Source organism: Aquarana catesbeiana, linkage group LG05, assembly GCF_042186555.1.
Source record: "Aquarana catesbeiana isolate 2022-GZ linkage group LG05, ASM4218655v1, whole genome shotgun sequence".
Lineage (NCBI taxonomy): Eukaryota > Metazoa > Chordata > Amphibia > Anura > Ranidae > Aquarana > Aquarana catesbeiana.
The window spans coordinates 104,062,820-104,085,270 of record NC_133328.1 but is presented as its reverse complement, the minus strand read 5'-3'; the positions used below and the strand labels follow the sequence as shown (position 1 = coordinate 104,085,270).

The following is a 22,451-nucleotide window of genomic DNA, read 5'->3' as shown; positions in this document are numbered from 1 at the left end:
TAGAATTCCTTAAAGCAGAGATCCACCCAAAAAGGGGAAATTTGACTTGTCTGCAACCCCCCACCCCCTGCCACATTTGGCACTTTTTTTTTGGGGGGGGGGGGAGCGGGTACCTGGTTTTGACAGGTACCTGCTCCTACTTCTGACTTAGATCGCCGTGTTGATCTGCGCCCAAAGTTCACCCCCCCCCCCCCTTTGGCCCACAGTCTTTTGGGACATGTCACAGGTCCCAGAAGACTATAAGACCATTCACAATTCACAGCACGGCTGGTGCATGCACAGTAGGACACAGGCTGTGAAGCACAAGCTTCGCTTCCCTATTCCTTTACTTGAGATGCCAATGCCTGCACAAGAAGCCAATTGAAGAAAAGGCTCAGGTGAGAACATCGCTGGATCCCTGAACAGGTTAAGTGTCCTTATAATAAAAGTCAGCAGCTACAGTATATGTAGCTGCTGACTTTTCATTTTTTGGGGGAAGCTCCTCTTTAACCACTTCAATGCAAAGCTCTTTTACCCCCTTCCTGCCAGGCCAATTTTCAGCTTCCGGCACTGTCGCACTTTGAATGACAATTGCGTGGTCATGCAACACTGTACCCATATGAAATTTTTATCTTTTTTTCCCCCCACAAATAGAGCTTTCTTTTGGTGGTATTTTGATCACCACAGGCTTTTTTTATGCTACAAATAAAAAATGCCTTGATATTTTGTTATACAATTTTGTAAATAAGTAGGTTTTCTCCTTCACCGACGGGCACTGATGAGGCTGCACTGATAGGCACTGATGAGGAGGCACTAATTTGCAGCACTGATAGGTGGTACTGATAGACGGCACTGATAGATGGCACTATTAGGCAGCACTGGTGAGGAGGCACTGACAGGCATTACTGATGGGCACTGACTGGCATTACTGATGGGCACTGTTTGGCATCCCTGATCGGCGACTCCAGTCAGTCACACAGCCAGAGTCCGCAGCCCCAGAAGGAAGACGGTCGAAGATGGATGCGGCCTGCAGCGAGGACGACACTGGCTTCGTTTGCAGGTCTCACATAATGTGCTAGTATGCGATGCATACTAACACAATCTGCCTTTACTTTGCAGGGAATTTTTTTTTTAGCAGAGTTTACCTCCTCTTTAAACACCCTGCAAGTACAGAGCTATAACTGTTGCTGTGCCAAAAATATTATTCTCCTACCTTCCTCTTTGACATGACAACACAGCTTTGAATTCCTAAGCAAGTGGTGTCAGCCCTGCCTACTTCATGACTTCCCCTTATCTACATAACCCCTCCTTGTGTACAGACAGATAGCACAGGAAGCGATCAGCTGACAAGATTTCTGTCAGTATCAACAAGCATTTTTTGCATCTATTAAACAAATATGACAAAACGCTTTCAATTTGGTATTCAGCAGACCAAAAGGGAGCAAATAATAAAAGTTCTTTGTCAGGGTTTACATACACTATCATATATCAGCTGGTGTTATGTGTTATGTTATGTCGGGCTAGTGTCCATGTGATAAGACATGCTGCATTTGTTACATTCATGTTCTAAGCCAGTTTCTTTTTTCCACTATAAATCACTTTCCAAAACACAGTTTGTGGGAAACATGTTGATGGGATAGAATATGTACATGGCCCCTGAGAATTTTTTCCCTTTTCCCAAAACAAGGCCCTGGACTGTGTGTAAGTGCTGGCACAGCATGAGCGTATTTACCTCCACAGGAAGGGCTCTGGATGTCTATGCCTGAACCGTTCCATAACAACAAACACCATTCTGTGGAAAATAATGTTTCCATTGAGGTGTTATGGTACGCATATACCGCCGGCCTGGGTTCCTGGATGCTTTTTGATGCCTCTGTCTTCGACACAGTTAAAAATGCCTCAGATAGATTTTTCTGCCAGTGCACTCATCTAAACTCAGGGCACACTCAGTACATTATGCTGTATTATTTTTAGATGAACATGGTAACATATTGTCATGAATAGAAACTCATTCCAAATTCATGCACGTAAAAAAAATAACAGGACCGCCCCATGCAACCCGTGCCTTGAAACACCATCGCTGCACTGCTCCTAGGCCACTGCAGGGATTCCACACTTTCAGCACCCCCCGCAGCATGCTGTATTTTCTCTTGCCTTTATGTAGATCACTACAAGACATACAAGCCAGCGGGAGGAACCATTGTGTGCGGGGGGGGGGAGCATGTATTTGACCCACCCGGAAAGATCGAATACTTGCAGTGAAGCGGCAGCATTTTAGGACACAGTGAATATAGATAAGTGTCTTTACAGTGCTGGCCTTCTCTTTATAAGTGACTTGTGGTGACAGGGTCACTTTAGAGAATACCCAAATCCCAAATTTTTCTCTCTTTTGTAGTATTGGATAGAGTAGAGCAGGAGTCACCAAAACTTTTCAGTTTGAGGGCCACATTCTATATTTTACATATACTGTATATGCAGACTGGAAAAAAGTAGACTTTGAATGAACCAAATTGAAATGAATTAATTACCGTATATACTCGAGTATAAGTCAACCCGAATAAAAGCCGAGGCACCTAATTTTACCATAATAAACTGTGAAAAATTATTGAATCGAGTATAAGCCTAGGGTGAGAAATGCACAGCTACTGTAAGTAGAAAAGAGGGTCAACAATGCCCATTTGCAGCCTCACTGTGCCCATTTGCAGCCATAGGTCCCCCGAACTCGGTAGTTAAGGGTTCCTACATGCCCCCTAGCTGCAGCCAAAATTTGGGGTCTCTGGCCCCAAAGGGTCCCGAAATGACATTGCTGCAGATGGACACAGTTGACCGACTTTGGGGCCCTGTATCCCGGGGCCACTGTATCCCGGGAACCCCAAATTTGGTGTGCAAACCCAGTGGAACTAGCACTACAACATATCCAACATATCCCCGAGATACGGAGCCCCAAATTCGGTTCAGAAAATGTCAAGCACTTTTCTGCAGCAGAGAATGACATTTTCCGAACCGACTTTGGGGCCCCATATCTCGGGGCCACTTGGTGCTAGGAACCCCAGCTTTGGATATGTTGTAGTGCTAGTTCCACTGGGTTTGTACTACAAATTTGAGGTTCCTAACACCAAGTGGCCCTGATACGGGGCCCCAAATTCAGTTTAGGAAATGTCATTATTTGCACCGGAAAAGTGCTTGACTCGAGTATAAGCCGAGGGGGGCACTTTCAGCACAAAAAAATGTGCTGAAAAACTCGGCTTATACTCAAGTATATACGGTAGTTAGATTTTTTTTTTTTTTTTTTATGTAATTAGTGTGACATTATTTTGAACAACTGAAAAAAATAAGTAAAACAAAGCAAAGAAATTCCAAATAAACATCACAGCCGCCCCCCCCCCCCCCCCCAATCAGGGCTGGATAAAATATTGCAGTAGGCTGGAGTTGGCCCGTGGGCTGTAGTTTGGAGACCCCTGGAAAAGGAAAAGATGAATTCCCCTGTCATTGCTCCTTTGCTATTAGTGTCCCTTTGCTGAGAATTAATTTCACTTCCTGTTTCATAGATATAATGGGAGGCAAGAGCTGAACGCTGAACTCTCCAAAATGAGGGAAATCTTCTCGTAGTCATCTTTCATTGGAACAAGTGTCCCCACTGAAAGATTTCGCAATTACTACCGTAATGGTGACAATTCAAAATTTTGGGGTTTCCTGCACTTTCATTCCCAGTGAAAAAGGGCACCAGGACATCTGGAATCTCGCTCTTGGGGACACAGTAAAACCCTCTAGCCCTCCTCTACTCTATTGGAATAAAAATGTTTTGGCTTTAGGGCCACCAGTCCACGAAAGAGAAGGGAGACTGGCAGCGGTGACATTACGCCGCTGGAGGAATCCGTTTTATTGGTCAGTCTGCCATAAAGTGCTTGTATGTGGTGCATACTAGCACGTTATGCCATTGACTTGCAGGGGGACCAGAACTTTATATTTTGTTGAAAAAAAGTGTTCATGTTAAATACACTTTAAAATGATACTGCTGTGCATTGGTATCATCTCAAACAAAAACAGCCATGAACCTGTATGGGAAGAGCTGAAGGTCTAGTGTGAGGCCCAGTGTGAGGCCCCTATATTGTAGCAGGTGCCCACCACCATCCTCTAGTCTAGCACATACAGTACATCAGCCTGTCCAGGCCTCACAGCTATTTCAAGTGTGAGAAGGGATTGATTTATGATTCATTACTAGAATCTTCCATGTGCCACAGGATAGGGTGTTCACAGCTCTCACAATCTTGGTGGCCTGAGACAATGTCCATGCTTAGAGATCACATCCTTCACACAGCCGCACACACAATCTCAGCCATAGTGCTGTGTAGGATAGTCTCTAATGGCTTTTTTGCCCTTTTATTATGTGTGACTAATTCATTAAGTTTCCTCACAGAAAATCCTTCAATGAATCACCTCACATACAAAAGAAAAAAAAACATTAGGTAATGCCAAAATTAAATTGCAATTGCTTGGCAACCACATCCCAATAAAAGATCAATTAGCAGTCTCACACATACATCTACATACTGCATGATTGTGTGTCATTGTTTCAGACACAACGCGTCTTGGTTAGGGGGATGAAGGCGTGTGATTCATACAGTCCTCTGGGTTCATCCCAACAAACTGAAACAAACTCAAACCCAGACACAACATTTACTACGAATATTAAAAAAAGAACGATTTCCCAACATAACAAGTATGTGGTAATCTTTAAAGTGTATGTCTGGCCAAAAACCAAAGATACCCTGCCTATGGCTTTTCCACAAGCACTGTACCAATACTGCTCAGCTGCGCCTGAGGCTCTTATTTATTTGCCGAAAAATGCATCTGTAATGAGGTCCTAAACAAAGAAAGTAATAAAAAAAATATCAAAAACATAAAATCAGGGGAATTAAACGCTACATTCACCTTTTACTAAGAAATAATAAATGCACATTTTTTGCAGGTTAAAAATGTGCATTTATTATTTCTTTCTTAACAGAAGCCGCAAAGTAATGCACTTACGATCAGCACATCGAGGATACAATGTCAGGCTCCTGCACAGACTCCGTACAGCTTTCAGACTCAAGCTGGAGGGAGTGCGAATGCACTTCAATCCCTTTCACACTGGGGCCGCAGCTGTGTTAGCGCTAAAGCACCGCTCGTTTTAGCGGCGCTTTACAGCTGTTTAATCTGCGCCTTTGCGCCACTTTTCTGGCGGGGCACTTTTAACCCCAAGAAAGGGGTTAAAAATTCCAGTTTTGCAGCGCTTTCAAATCGCATTTAAGGCACTTTGAAGGCGCTGCCCCTTCATTCCAATAGGCTGTGGTGTTTTGGGAGCGCTGTATACAGTGCTCCCAACCCGCCCAAAAGATGCTGCTTGCAGGACTTTTCACAATGTCCCGCAAGCGCACCGCCTGGATGTGAAAAGTCACACTGGAATGAATAGGAGGCGGTTTTCAGGCTCTTAGCAGAGACTATTTATAAAGGGGTATTAGAGTATGCTAATCAGTACGCTCGTGACCCATTCTACCTACAAGGCTGTCTGCCGCAGTAAAGGGCCATACCACCAAAAAAGAAGTGTCTTCACATAGAAACATAGAAAAGTGACAGCAGAAAAAGACAGAGTAGTCCTTCGAGTCTGCCCATCTTTTTTTTTTTTTCTTTAACTTCTTTGTCTATATAATATAGTAACTTTATTGTCTTTATAATAAGTAATGCCCTGATGGGTGTACCATAGGAGATAATCGCACCATAAGGGCCCTATTGCACAGGGCACTGCACTGCGTTCAGCTGAGAATCTGTGAAAAGCCCCCAGCTGAATGAAGCTGAATGGACAGACGCAGTTTTGCGACAGCTGTGCGTGTTCAGTTTGTGTGTGCACTTTGACAGAGGACTGTGGCCAACCTGTGATGGCTTATGTCCATTTACATCAGGCTACCTCCAATCCATCACATTTAGCCCTTCACACTTCAGCCCTCCTCTGGTCCTCCTCCAGACCCTGCATTTTCTGCCTCTCATCTCCGCCCCAGCTTCTTCCCGGCAGCAGCACAAGGTAGGGGGAGTGCACGGTGATGTATGGCAGGATGAAGGACTCTTGACTACTGATGGGTTGGGGGGGGGGGGAGGGGCTCTTCACATCTCATGTAAGGGGAGGGGGTGTTCTGAACAATTGCTAATACTTTTTATGATAATAATACAATTCTATGGCAGTTAAAAAGGAGGGTCGCACACTGCTGGTATCATTAACAAGAAACTTTACTGGAGACTGCTTAGACAGAACACAATGGCAAAACCATGTTCTCTCTGAGCAGTCTCCAATAAAGTTTTTTGAGGATGATACCAGCTGTGTGTGATCCTCCTCTTCACACTGGCATCATCTGCTACAGAAGTGGGAGGGTTCCATGCAGGTCTGCATTTGCTCTTCACAGCTGTCCACTAAAACCAATAATAATCGGGGGCAGAGGCAATTTTTAATATGATAAGAAGTAGATACATTTATATAGTCTTGCAGATACAACCAGTCCTCTGAGATCAACCATAATGCTGATGCAGCCTACAATGAAATCAAGTTTGCCACCCCTGCTTTAGAGCCAACCTGGTAGTATGCTTTTTATATGCTACACATAGAAGGCCCCTTGCACACTAGGCATCCAATCCTAATGATTTTGTGTGCCCGAGAAGCACAGGTGCAGCGTCCAGCCCCGATGCCTGCAGCCCATCAAAGTCTATGTACGACAGATTAAGCTACGCTGTGGCTGGACGCTGTACAGAGTGGTACTTAAATTTGCCAAAAAGGCAGGTACTCTGGGTTATAGGCATACGTCTCTAAATGCATCAAGGGAGATTTACTAAAACTAGGTCAAGCAAAATCTGGTGCAACTCTGCATAGAAACCAATCCACTTCCAGGTTTTATTATCAAAGCTTAATTGAACGAGCTGAAGTTAGAAGCTGATTGGCTACCATGTACATCTGCACCAGATTCTGAATGCTCCAGTTTTAGTAAATTTCCCCCATAGGGCCCTATACACAAATAGCACTCGATATCGCATCCAGGCACAGCATATTTCAGCCTGTCATAGACTTTGACCAGCTGCAGGCACCGGGGCTGGACGGGGCACCTTTACCTCCTGGTTGCATGATAAATCCGGTATTGTACACACAGGGGAAGGTGTGCATGTTGCTGTATTGTGCATAAGATAACTTACACTTGCAGCGTACTGTTGACAAGCCATGACACGAGTAGTTGTATGTAGTTTGTTCATACACAGGTCTAATGTGCGGTTATGTAGAATCCACTTTATTATAAAGAGCTCAATATGTCAGAACAGCCAGTGTTTACTCTAAGGGATTGTCAGTGTTATCAGCTTCACCTAACAGAGGAGAACCTTCCTGACCGATACGGAAGAACAAACCTAAACCAACCACAACCAGGAGATACCATGGCACAGGACAGAAAGACATTCTAAGGAAATCGGTGAACCCATAACAACGCATTTTGGATGATGTTACTGCTGTAATGCTATAATAAAATTTTCTATGGAGAAGCTGTCGAGTTGCCGGTTTGTACTTGTTATGGATAACAATACCATGGCCTGTATTTTGGATAAGACTTTTCGGGACAGCCATGTCAGGATTTCATTAAGGCCGGGTTCACACAGGTCTGGCTGCGAATTACAGTCCCGTGTCCTGTGCGTTTGTGTTCACTGGTTCAGGTGCAAATTTTTCCCTGAATTCACACCTGAACCAGACCCAAAAACACACAAGATCCTTTTCAAATTCACACCGCAGCCGCCTCAGAAATGTGTGAACCATCGAAAGCCGGTCACACTCACACGGATTGACACTCATGAGAATTTGATTCAGTGTAAAACACATCCAATTCACATATACAGTATGTGAACCCAGTCTTAAAGTGACACTAAAGGTTTTTTTTTTTTTTTTTTTTAAATAACAAACATGTCATACTTACCTCCACTGTGCAGCTCGTTTTGGCCCCGAACATGGTCTTCTGGGGTCACCCGACGGCTCTCTCGTCTCCTCCCCACATCAGATAACCCCCTAGGAGAAGCGCTCTCCTGGGGGGTTACCTTGCGGGCGTGCTAGCGAGTCCAGGATTCGGCATCCATAGAGACCGAATGCAGGACACAACCCCGCCCCCCGCGTCATTGGATCTGATTGACAGCAGCGGGAGCCAATGACTGCGAACGCCGAGAAGAGCCGAGAACCCCAGGCAGAGAGAGAGCACATCCCCGTGGGACAAGTTCGAGGGTTCAGGTAAGTAAAACGGGGGGGCTGGTGGGCCGGTCACTGACAGGTATTTTTTCACCGTAATGCATAGGATGCATTACGGTGAAAAAACACGAACCTTTACAAACCCTTTAAACTGATTCAGAACTGTAATGGGGAGTAGAGAGAAGGGATCTGTCTTTACTGCCCAATCATCAACATTCTTTAATTTTTCTACCACTATTTACAGCTCATTGAGAGGGGCACTGAGGCCGACAGACAGTGAATACTATGCGTTCGGAGTCAATCACCCGCAGCCACATGTCTGTCAGGTTGGGAAAAGCGGCTGTGTCCATGCAGAAGCTGCATCCCCATACACTTAACATGGGCTGCCTGCATGCAGAACAAGACATCTCAAGCTGTAAAAACAGGCCTATTCACGGTCTACTGACCTCAGTGCTTGTGTGAATGAGGCCCTAGATAATAAGGATCTTCTTGGCTGAAATGGGCAGCAGGTTCACCTTTTTCCTCTGGTTACAAGCTACATTGTATGTTTTCCTTAAAGTGATTGTAAACCTCAGACATGAAATATGAACAAAGCATATCCCTCTATAGTGTGTACTCAATCCAGAGTACTAAGTTTCATTTCTGTCTGCTGCTTTGTTCCTCTGTTATCAGCATAAATCACTTCCGACAAGTTTTCCTGACATCAAGAGAAATAAGGTGACAGGGGAGGTGATAGCAGTATTGACAGCTATTCTGAACTTTGAATGGATGTAAAAAAGAGAAGACTGCAGATAAATAGGTACAACTTACGTAGGATGATTTGTTTACTCTATGTGTATCACCCAAGGTCAGTCACTTCACTGGGAACATGTTACATGAGGCTAGTAGAGATCAATGCTATTACCAGAATCGATGTTCCCACTACAGACTGCTGAAGGGCCGCACTTCCTATTCCAAAGGGTTTGGCACCAGGAAATTTTCCCTCACTTCCTGTTTGGCTTTGGGACAGGAAGTGAAGGGAAATCCCCCAAATGGCACACAGATTGCAAAACGAAATCTTACAAGGATTATAATCCTACCTTACGCTGTCCAAAATGAAAAACTAAGTTTTCTCTTAGGAAAAACGTAAAAACATGCAGGCAAGACCCTGCTTAGGCCCCTTTCACACTGCCGCGACTTTAAAGTCACATGATTTTGCGGCCGCGATTTTGACGCCATTTCAGGGAATGCCTGTGTAAACTTGAGGTCTATGGACCTCAACTCACGTCAAAGTCGGACCAAAGTAGTACAGGGACTACTTTGAAGTCACACAGATATGAATGGTTATTATTGGGAATCATGGGGTACGACTTGTCATGTGACTCTGATGTCCAAAGCTGCCGGAAAAGTCGCACAAGTGTAAAAGGGTGAAGGGGCCTCAGAAGGTAGCATTATTTCATAATCTCAAACCATTACGTCTGGGTAATTTAGAAAGGGTATTCCACCCGCTAGTTATATACATTTGATCTAAATGGTACCCCTTATTATGTGCCAGGAAAGCTTTATCTTCATTTGCCGTTTTGTACCTAAAATATGCTGTGACTCATCTTGTTCTATAATTATTGTGATATTGGATGTACAGTGCTTTGAAAAAGTATTCATACCCCTTGAAATTTTCCACATTTTGTCATGTTACAATCAAAAACGTAAATGTATTTTATTTGGCTGTAAGACTCGGTTCACACAGGGACGACTTGTCAGGCGACCTAGTCGCCTGACAAGTCGCCTCCCGTTCTGTATAATGGAACCGTTCTAATCGGAGCGACGCAAGTCGCTCCGACTTAGAAAAAGGTTCCTGTACGACTTTGGGGGCGACTTGCATAGACTTCTATACAGAAGTCGTTTTGCAAGTCGCCGCGGAAGTCGTTTGCAGGTCGCCTCGCTGAGGCGACCTGCAAGTCGTGCCGCCCGTGTGTGAACCGGGTCTTATGTGATAGACCAACACAAAGTGCCACATAGTTGTGAGGTGGAAGGAAAATGATAAATGTTTTTCAATTTTTTTTTACAAATAATTATCTGAAAAGTGTGGCGTGCATTTGTATTCAGCCCCCTTTACTTGGATACCCCTAACTAAAATCTAGTGGAACCAATTGCCTTCAGAAGTCACCTAATTAGTAAATAGAGTCCACCTGTGTGTAATTTAATCTCAGTATCAATACAGCTGTTCTGTGAAGCCCTCAGAAGGTTTGTTGGTCCATGGAAACTCTGGAGGAGCTGCAGAGATCCACAGCTCAGGTGGCAGAATCTGTCCACAGGACAACTATTAGTCGTGCACTCTACAAATCTGGCCTTTATAGAAGAGTGACAAGAAGAAAGCCATTGTTGAACTAAAGCCATAAGAAGTCCCATTTACAGTTTGGGAGAAGCCATTTGGGGGACACAGCAAACATGTGAAGAAGGTGCTCTGGTCAGATGAGACCAAAATGTAACTTTTTGGCCTAAAAGCAAAACGCTGTGTGGCGGAAAACTAACACTGCACATCACGCTGAACACACCATCTCCACCGTGAAACATGGTGGTGGCAGTATCATGTTGTGGGGATGCTTTTCTTCAGCAGGGACAGGGAAGCTGGTCAGAATTGATGGGAAGATGGATGGAGCCAAATACAGGGCAATCTTAGATGAAAACCTGAAAAAGACTTGAGACTGGGGTGAAGGTTCACCTTCGAGCAAGGGCAATGACTCTAAACATACAGCCAGAGCTACAATGGAATGGTTTAGATCAAAGCATATTCATGTGTTAGAATGGCCCAGTCTAAATCCAATTGAGAATCTGTGGCAAGACTTGAAAATTGCTGTTCACAGACGCTCTCCATCCAATCTGACAGAGCTTGAGCTATTTTGCAAAGAAGAATGGGCAAAAATTACTCTCTAGATGTGAAAATCTGGTAGAGACATCCCCAAAAAGACTCGCAGCTATAATTGCAGGGATAGGTGGTTCTACAAAGTACTGACTCAGGGGGCTGAATACAAATGCACACCACACTTTTCATATATTTATTTGTAAAAGATTTTGAAAACCATTTATCATTTCCCTTCCACTTCACAATTATTTGCCTCTTTGTGTTGGTCTATCACATAAAATTCCAATAAAATACATTTATGTTTTTGGTTGTAACATGACAAAATGTGGAAAATTTCAAGGGGTGTGAATACTTTTTCAAGGCACTGTTCACTATTTCCTTCTGTAAGATTTTACCGTCTTGCTGAAGTACGCAATGAAAATTTTTAACTTTTATAATAAATAATAATAATAATAATCTGCTAAGACACCACAACGCAGGGAAAAAAAAAGAAACAATCCTTTTTTTGAAAACGCAGTGCACCACGACCTCTAGTGCGGCCGTCAGAGTACCCAAATAATGCCTGTAGCTGACTAGCTGACAATTTTTGAGGGCCGGCTTCTTCAACAAAAGTTGACTGAGTTATTGACTTTTATTGAGCTGGCAGGGCTACGCACTGTTGGAATTTCAGCCGATCCCTATGCCCGGACGCACAATTCCTGCCCTGAATGCATATGGTTCTAAATGCAAGTACAGCTCAGTACAGAGTCTGGCTGTGCATACTTTGGTCTGCCATAGACTTTAACAGGCAGGCAGCGGTGTGTCCTGGACACGGCACCTGTGCCTCCCACTGGGATTTATTACTGATGGGCCAAACCGCCCATATGCATGTAGCCTTCTTCGATGTAATATTGCTGGATAGAGCACAGGAAAACCATCCAGTGCCTGACCTATGTGGTGACACCCTGAAGACATATAATTGGTAGATTTTATTGCACTGATTCCTGCCAGCTCCAATCTTACTTAATCCTGACACCACCCAGGGATCCTTCCTCTAAGTCATCCCGCTGCTCCTATTTCAGAAACAGTTTGCACAACAATCCACTCAAATAATGAAAATGCACTTATTATAATTAAAGTAAATGCCTAACCAAAAATCTCCAAATCATTTTTTTTTTTAATGTTACTAAACCCAGGACCCTGCATTCACTACTCCTGGTCTCCCACGGTACACAGAACATGAAAATTATTTTAGTAAATATAAATTGCTAAATACCTTTTCTCATCAGCAGTATATAGCAGTCTTGTGACTTCTATCAATGTCTGGTTAAAGCTTATAGGAGGAGTTTTCATTCTCCTCTGAGTCACAAAACCTTGGAGTCACTCTGCACATGCTCAGTTTGATATGTAGTGCTAGAGCAGGACCCCTGTCTGGACAGTGCCCTGTACTGATCACATGCAAACAAACAAACAAAAAAAAATTCTAGCACTACATATCAAACTGAGCATGTGCAGAGTGACTCCAAAGTTTTGTTCTAGCAGGAGATGGATTGGGGACAGTGGAAGAAGGGGAGGATCAGAGAAGACAGGATCAAACAGCCTTTTTACACAATGCAGAGGATTACCCCTTAGGTTCCACAGTGAGTATACCAAGCATGCTTTACTACATATGCAGACTGATTTTACTGTTCTGCATTTAGTAACACTTTAATTGAGCGGGAAAGGGGTAGAAACCACCAGTTGTGTTTGACTGATATCCAGGATTTACCCCATAATTTGGGGCTCGTTCGCACATTTTCCACACTGGCTAAATGCCAGTAACTGCTAGGGTACATAGAAATGAGAATTGTTTTCTATGTGTGCTGTACACACAGCAATATAGCCAGGAGATGTGGTGAGCTGCAGTGAAATGCTGACCTGTCAAATCGCATGACAAGTCACTCCAAAGTGAACGAGGGCTTAAATCTGAGTTCCACCCATTTAAAAGTCAGCAACTACAAAAAGTCTAGCTGCTGACTTTTAATAAACAGACATTCGCCTGTCCCACGGTCCAGCGATGTGGCCACCCGAAGCCTCGCTGCTCTCCCTCTCCTCTCTGCCATGCCGGCATTGCAAGTGAGGGCGCCCGGCTGTGGCTTCACACCTGAGCGTGCACTGCGCATGTGCGTCATGAATGGCCGGGCAATCTTCCGGGACCTGTGATGTGTCCCAGAAGATTGCAGGGAGGGGAGAGATGAACTTCCTTCCGGCGCTGCAGTGCCAGGAGAAGAAGAGGGAGCTGGGTACCTGTGAAAACTAGGTACCCACCCCCCCCCCAAAAAAAAAAAATGTCAGGGGGTCACGAGTACTTAAAGCGGAAGTTCCATTTTTAACCCCTTAAAGTATAACTAAAGGCAAAACTGTTTTTAAGTTTTGGACCGAGTGGAGAGGGATTAGAACACCTGGAAATGGAAAAAGGGGGGAGCACTTAAATTGCCACATCCGTAAATTCAGGGAAAAATGGGGAGGGTACTAACTAGAGTAACCAACTACTAGAGGAACCAAAGTTACAACATCTGTCAGTTTTTATAGCTGTCTGTGTCCCCATTACAGAGACTCGCCCTCTCTAGTTGTTCTGTTTACTGTTATCATCAAAAGTGAAAGTAAAAGAAAATCTAAAATTTTGGGTTGTCCCCAGAACAGTAATAGAAGGAATATCTGCTGTAGGGGACACCCAGCATTCCCTCACTTTGGAGGGATTTCCACTTACTTCCTGTTTGGCTATTGGACAGGAAGTGAAGGGAAATCACTGCAATGGGACACAGATGTCAGGAAAAAAAAAACTGACAGGGGTTATAAGCCTCTCAAAGTTTTGCCTTTGGCTCCACTCTTACGCTGGCTGTGCATATAATATAACAACTGGTGTCCCCTTGCCACTGACAATGCCGGGTCACTGTTTACAAATGGAATCGATCGTAAGACTGGGAAGTGCGTGTCTTTTAAAGGGCCAGCGCCATGTCGGCTGTAAAGGGTTAATTCTTTGGGATGGAAAGCGGTGTGGAAGTGTCTGATGTTGCTACAAAACAGCATGTATGCAAGTTGCTAGGAAGGAGTACACAGGCCGGCAGAGGAACAGCAGCTGGAAACAGATTCTGATTTTTTTTTTTTTTTTTTTTTTAACGCAAAGTAAAAAGTTTTGCACGCAGTTCAGTGTGTGTACGGTCTTGTGATCCCCCAGACCTGTCCTGATCTCTATGGTCACCTTGAAGCTCCCACAGCCCAGTTAATGTATATACTGTGTATATAATGGATATACTGTGTATATGTATACTGTATATAGTGCATATACTGTATATAATGTATATACTGTATACTATATATACTGTATGTAATGTATATTGTGTATATACAGTATGTGTATATAGTGTATATACTGTATATAATGCATATAGTGTGTATACTGTATATAATGTGTATATACTGCATATAGTGTATATAATGCATATAGTTCATATACTGTATATAATGCATATAGTGTATACTGTATATAATGTGTATATACTGCATATAGTGTATATAATGTGTATATACTGTACTGTAAATACATACCTGGGGCAAAGAGCATAGTGACAGGAAATGGAACATGGCCACTGTGACAACACAACACCCAGCACTGATAATCTTCCCTGCAGGGACACTGCACTGGTCTGCTGCCAGGGGCACTGCACACCGATAACCCCTTGTGTGCCAGGAGAAGAGCCCCAACTTCTGCCAAAGTGACAGTGCAGGATATCGCAGACATAGAGAGGAGCGGAGTACTGAGCACTCTGCATTACTCACCCTGACTTGTTGCTCCTCCTCGCCCCCCAATACTCCGGCACCCCCCGGGGTGATCATACATCCACATCAAGGCAGCCCATCCGGGACTTCTCCCAGGCAGGGAACTATTCCTCCGACTCCACACTTCTCCTACACAACTCCCCGATCACATCCGGAGACCAACAACACTGCGATCCGATCCGATCCGATCCACTTCCCACAAACACCGACACCGAGATCCTCTGCAACAACCCGATCCCCGATCATCAGCTGGGAGGTAATGAGAAGAAGAAGGAGAAGTGTGATGTCAGCAATCTCCCCCCAGAGCAGGAAACTGGGAGCACAGCACACCAACACTGCTCCACCGCGACACACAGCGGTCATTTCCTGGTAATACACCGCCAACTACTGACAGACAAATCATAAATATAGAATAATAATATTCAAAAACTAACCAACACTGTGCAAGTACATATTTGGTAATGAAATAAGAATTTCCCCCCATAAAAGGTAATAATAATTAATATCATTATTATTCACAAAGTAGCCAATATTGTGCATTTACATATTGGGTAATAAAGTAAGGGTTTACAAAATACTAATAATAATTATTGTTATTTTGATTATTCACAAAGTAACCAAAAACTGTGCAATTACGTCGTGGGCAATGAAAGGGTTCACAAAAAATAAAAAATATTATTAACATTTTCACAAAATAACCAACACTGTGCATTTAAATAGTGAGTACTGAAATAGGAGTTTACAAAATAATAATAATAATTGTTATTATTATTTTTTTTTTTTTACAAAGTAACCAATATTGTGCATTTACATAGTGGGTAATGAAATAGAAGTTTACAAAATAATAATAATAATTGTTGTTATTATTATTATTTTCACAAAGTAGCCAGTATTGTGCATTTACACATTGGGTAATGAAGTAAAGGTTTACAAAATACTACTAATAATTATTATTATTTTGATTATTATGATTATTCACAAAGTAACCAAAAACTGTGCAATTACAGTACATAGTGGGTAATGAAACATTTTTTTGGAAAGGGTTCACACAAAAAAATAATAATTATTATTATTATTTTCTCAAAATAACCAACACTGTGCATTTACATAGTAAGTACTGAATTATGAGTTTACAAAATAATAATAATAATTGTTGTTATTATTTTCACAAAGTAACCGACACTGTGAATATACATATTGGGTAATGAAGTAAGGGTATACACAATAATAATACTGTAGTAATAATAATAATTTTTATTATTATTATTCACAAAATAACCAGCACTGTGCAATTACATAGTGGGTAATGGAATAAGGGTTTACAAGATTCCTGCACTGCAAAGTTTCCTACAGAGTTTGGGTATTGTCAATAATTTAGCATTTGTATAAGTATGTGTTTTTTGTTTTGTTTTTGTTTTGGCTAGAGTAAGAAGGGTTATAATGCCTGCCAGTTTTTTTTTTTTTTTCAACTGGCCGGCATTCCAGCAATACTGACAGTGCTAGGTAGAAGCTGAGGCCTTAAAAACGTTTTGCCTACAGTTCTACTTTAATGCAAAGAATAAAGGTAAAAAAACTCCAGCCTTTAGAACCATTTAATTCTGTTCAATATTAATTTTGGACCTGAGAAGGTGCATAAGTAGGTAAATATATACAAAATGATCACCTAGCACTAGGAATAATAGGTACACTGCTCATGAAATGGGTCTCTCTCAGATGGGCGGTCGGGGGTGGTAAAAATGGACCGATTAGCTTTGGTGTTACTGCCTCCTGGTTGCCCATCTGAACAGTAAAATAACAGCGGGATGGGGCTGTCCACATGCTGTGGCCACAGCATTTTTAACTTGGGTTGCAGAGTTTGACAAGCAAGCTGACCTACAAGAAAAAGAACCGCTGTTCCAAGTGTATAAAGATGAGTCTGATTAGAGTATCTTGCAGAGTGCTAGCCCTGGCCCGCCTCCGTGGGAAACTTGGAAGCAACCTGACCTATTGAGTTTAATAGGGCCGTGCTACAACAGCTTGCAATGCACGTGATTGCAGTAGGGTAGTGCAGCATTTGCAGACATCTCAAGTCTCCCAGAAGGTGCGGGAGAGTCCCACATTTCTGCGGTGGCTCCCGCACACCCACAAGCACCTCCCCATCTCCTGGGAATGATCGGTGCGGCGGCTATCCCTCCTGCTGTGCACCGATCATCCCCAGCTTCTCTGTGTACTCCTCCCCTGTCCCCCTCCGTGTCCTTCTCCGCCCCCCCCCCTCGTCCCCCGCAACCGGCTCCTCTCCTCTGCCGCTGGCTGTGGGGGGAACTAGTAATTGAACACAGTGAGTGACATCGCTCCTGTGTCCTGTGATAACTGAGCAGAGTAAACTGTACTTTGCTCAGTTTATGAATGAGCAGGAGCCTCTTGTTTCCTGTTCATTCATATTTAGTGCTGAGAAAGGGACTGGGGAATGTGTCCTCAGTCCCTTTGTCTGTCTCAAAGGGGAGATGTTAGGGGTCTGTTTAGACCTCTGACATCTCACCAAAGCCCCCCAAAAATAAAGAATTGTAAAAAAATTCTAAAAAATGAAAAAGTGTAAAAAAAATTTAAAAAAGCATTGTGAAAAAATGAAAAACAAATGAAAATGTAAAAAAATCAAGTAAAAAAACTACTGATACCATCCACTGGCAGATTTGGGCTTTTTTCTAGCAGGAAGCAGATGACAAAATCTAAAAACATAGCAACAAATGATGAAACAGATAATAATTTTTCCTACTGGCTAATTGGCTAATAAAAAAAACGCCAAAGCTCGAAAACGCAGGAAAACGCTGCATGGAAACGCGCAAATATGTGCAACAAAACGCCGGAAAACGTTCAAAACCGCTTTGCTCAGTTGTGAATGTGGCCTAAGGCTACAGTGGCAGCCGGTCCATAGAGGCCGCACAGGCGTTACCCCCCCGTCCATGCATCCGGCCCCCCCAATCTACATACAGGGATGCCAGACCATGGATTCCAATGGAGGAGGTGTTTTTTTTTTTTTTGAACAACAAGATTAGAGCCAGAGGGTCTAATAGGCTTCAAAAAAGGGTGGGCTTGGGGCACAGAGCACTACACTCTGAATCCACCCAGTTGTGCGACAATATGAATAAATATTCGCTAGTCTTATACTAATCCTCCTCTAGGCCAATCAGGAAGCAGGTTATGAGACCCATTTCCTGATTGGCCAAAACGCCAGGTGATCCTATTGGATGCCTAGGAGGAGGGAAGAGGATCAGGGCGAAGAGCATGGCAGGAGCAGAAGACCCGCCAACCCACCAGTAAATTAGCTCACCCGCAGCAGTGCTCCCCGGCTCGGACAGGGGAGGGGAGATCGGAGTGAGGAGGCCGTCCGTCTCGCGCCACATTCCCCGCATTATCCCCCCCCCCCCAAATTATCGAGCACCAGCCGCCACTGGTAAGGAAGCTGACAGGCTTGGAAAGACATGCTGACAGTGGAGACATAAAGGGCCATATAGGGACAGCCAAAGGGCCGAATGTGGCCTCGGGGTCGTAATTTGCCCAGGCCTGCTCTAGGAAGCACTAGCCTTGCCTATAGCAGTGTGCAGCACATTGGAAGTTAGGGTTTAAAGATGAATAGCCTTGGTGGGAGTCCACTGGAGTTGTCATGTGAAGTGTCTGGGAGACCAAGCCACAGGAAATACTTTATTCTGTGAGGCTCTGTCTGTTTAACCACTTGCCTACTGGGCACTTTTATATTGAACGGGAACCAAGGTCCGGTATTCTTATATCTGCCTCCTGGCCAAATTGATTTTCAACGTGAGGCGTGCACGCTGAAGTAATTCACTGACAGACACAAAGTTCAGTGTAAAATTACTTTTTGATAAAACAACAGTGTAGCGCTAGTATGCACACTAGAATGGAGAGGTGCATGTGCCTAAATGTGGTACATATAAAAACCAAGTGTAATGTGTAAAAAACAGAAATAACTGTGCTTGAACACAATTAATATGTGGATCAAACATATAACAACAGTCCACATAAATGTGAAGGGAAGATCTCTTCCTGTAAAGGTGACACCAAATCAGTGGGCATGAGAAATTGATTGTTTGTAGTCACTTTCAGCAACACTTCGAAGGTAAGTAAATAAATACTCTTACCAACTGGGGTGGACTGGACACACATGTCGTACGACAGTGGGTCAAACAGGCTCGGGATCCTATGAGGTCTGGATCAGGTTCTGTACACAAGAGGTGGTCAGGCAGGTCCGATACGGTGTCCCCGACTCCCGGTCCCTAGACTCCACAGGTACTCTGCAATCCAAGTAGATGTTGCCCAAAACAATTCATCAGGGACTCTAGAAAATAGACATATGGAAAAAAGGAAGGGAGGACTCCGGATAGTGCAGGTCAAACCAGATGGTTTATTTGAAATATGTCATATATCAGCAATGACACAATAAAAGTGATCACAAAAATATATAAAAGAAAATAAAAGCAATGTGGGGTACAGAAAGAGCTGGCCTGACGCGTTCCGACACTAAAAGGTCTTCAACTGGGGCAAATCTCTGTGCCCTCACATTGCTACTAAATAAATAAGTTTCCTAACAAGATAGTCCATCCTCTAGGGGCAGGACCGGGGAGATACCCAGACAACATGCTCTCCAAACTAGACTCATTCATGACTGTAAAAAACATAGGAGTCATGATGTATCCTATAGTGACAAAGGATATCTAAAACTTGATTTAAAATCAACTATTTCAGGGAGTTATATGTCAAAATATGGTAATGTGGTATTAAATGGAGACTTACCTAAGCTCACCTTATTGTAAACAAAATCACATGACATAGTCACGATGTATCATGTGACCGTCTCTGCATGCGATACACAAGTCCACATTCACCTAAAGGGAATAGGGCTTTGTCGCAGCTTCATTGCAAAAGTCACTAGTCTTCCACCGTAGAAATTAAAGAAATTAAAAAAGTATCAAAAGCCAATGTGTCACATCAGGGCAACAACAACATATAATAAATGAGTGGCCTCATCGCAGCCCAGTCTCCCACCAGAGGGTGCGAAATAGCACTCGCCGGCAGAGGGAGCCTGCGGGTCCACTACAACTAAAAAAAAGGGGGAATTGAATTAAAATATAGACAGTGTATAATAGACACCCAGAAACGTACCAATAAGCATTCAAAGACATGGATTCATATATAGTTCACCAATATCATGGACAATGACTACTCCACGTGTGTGCAGAGGATACACACATGGAGTAGTATATACATGAACACACAAAATGTATTCATAAATGGATCCTAATGTGGAACCCCCAAGGACCCATATTGTTGGAATGTTAGAACAATGAATAATGTATGAGGTAAGTGCATATATGCCTGAGGAAACTCAATAAGTATGGGAAAAAAAAGGGGATTTGATATACGGAAGGAGCCAACTAGTACCAGTCACATCAATAAAATGGGGAGATGATCAGAAAAAAAGGAAGAAACTAGATCAAGCCTGATTGATAAAGCAATTTAGATCCCAGTCGACAGTCATGCCATGGGGCGAATAACACTTGAGCTCATATATCCAAAAGGTCTCAAGTCGAGATACACCCCGTAGGCATGAATCGCCTCTACAATGGGGGACGAATCGATCTATATTCTGGAAATGGGTACCGGTTGGATCTTTCCCATGATGTTCCAGATAGTGACGAGAAACAGTGTGTTTAGGACATCCTTTTTTAATTTTAGCCAAATGTTCATTGACACTGATGGAAAAATTCCTAATAGTCCGGCCCACATATTGTTTCTTACATGGGCACGTAATAAGGTACACTATGAATCTAGTTACATAGGTGGTAAAGTTCTCCATAGAGTATGTGTGCATGGTAACTGTAGACTTGAAAGTGTCAGTTTTATGTCTCCCCAGAACATTATGTAGACAGACATTACATTTTCTGCAAGGAAAGTAACCTCTACATTCAGGAAAGAACAAAATACTTTTGGGGGATCTATAGTATTAGGGGCAATATCGCCCTGTATAGAGCGTGCTCCCCTAAAAATTACTCCTGCTTTTTTCTGGGAGGGAAGCTCCCAGGTATTTATCACTCTGGAGGACTTTTCAGTGTTTGTTAAAGATCTTTTTGACCTCTTTGTGCTGAGTGGAGAAAGATGTGAAAAAGGATCATTTGGATTTATCATCTCTGGCCGTTTTAGGTTTAATCTCCAGGAGGGTGGCCCTATCTATCATGGAGACCGCACCAATATCGGCATCCAGATCTGAGGGCTTGTAGACTTTATCCACAAATCTGGGAGAATGTGGGACTGAGAAAAGAAATCACTATCCTTCGTACAATTCTGCCTAAGGTGAAGGAATTGGCCTCGGGGGACAAATTGGAGCCACTGATGGTGGTGGCAGCTGTCCACCGGAATATAGCCATTCCTGTCTGTAGGCTTAAAGAAGGTCCTAAGTTCCAAACGATTATTAGTGGCTGTAATTTCCAAGTCTAGAAAATGTATGGTTGTAGTACTGGCCTCGTAGTTCAAAACAATACTTTGATCATTCCCATTCAGAGTGGCCATAAAAGCAACGAGGGAGGCCCTCCTTGGGTGTTCCACATTAGGATTCATTTATGAATACATTTTGTGTGTTCATGTATATACTACTCCATGTATGTATCCTCTGCACACATGTGGAGTAGTCATTGTTCATGATATTTGTGAACTATATATGAATCCATGTCTTTGAATGCTTATTGGTACGTTTCTGGGTGTATATTATACACTGTCTATATTTTAATTTAATTCCCCCTTTTTTTTTAAGTGTAGAGGACCCGCGGGCTCCCTCTGCTAGTGAGTGCTATTTCGTACCCTCTGGTGGGAGATTGGGCTGCGATGAGGCCACTCATTTATTGTATGTTGTTGCCCTGATGTGACACATTGGCCTTTGATACTTTTTTAATTTCTTTAATTTCTACGGTGGAAGACTAGTGACTTTTGCAATGAAGCTGCGACGAAGCCCTATTCCCTTTAGGTGAATGGGGACTCGTGCATCGCATGCAGAGACGATGTCATGTGTTTTTGTTTACAATAAGGGGAGCTTAGGTATGTACTACGCACACCAAGGCCACCATGTGACCACCTTGGATGGCCGTACCACGTGACCTGATGACTTAATCATGGCGGCGCTCCAGATTTGGAGATGTAACCCTTGCAATTTGGGACTCTGGCATCACACGATCCCGCTGTCAGGATTCGCCTTCCTTTTGATGAGTCTGTGGAAGGAAGTGATGACGTCTTTGGACCGCCCCAATGGTTTGATCGTGGCGATGCGCGGCTCCAATTCTATTGAGCATGCGTATTACGCATACCACCGGGTTCTGTGTACTTCCAATGAGTATCTTGTGCGATAATGTGTTAACCTAGATTGTGTCCCATTGGCCAATTCGTGTCATGTGACGGTGGTCCTAGTCGAGGCCTGGAGTGCATCATATGACGCTCGGTCTCCATTTAAAACCACATTACCATATTCTGACATATAACTCCCTGAAATAGTTGGTTTTAAATCAAGTTTTAGATATCCGTTGTCACTATAGGATACACCATGCCTCCTATGTT

The 22,451-nt window shown here is 43.3% G+C and overlaps 1 protein-coding gene across 1 annotated transcript in view; it reads right to left on the bottom strand.

Moving 5' to 3' along the window:
* LOC141144387 (mitogen-activated protein kinase kinase kinase 3-like) overlaps positions 1–15,211 on the bottom strand; it is a 254,921-nt gene extending 239,710 nt beyond the window's left edge. Inside the window, exon 1 of the mRNA XM_073630033.1 lies at positions 14,859–15,211. Coding sequence (XP_073486134.1) covers positions 14,859–14,915 — 57 coding nt within the window. The 5' untranslated portion in view covers positions 14,916–15,211. The remainder of the gene's footprint in view (positions 1–14,858) is intronic.
* Positions 15,212–22,451: the final 7,240 nt, after the last annotated feature.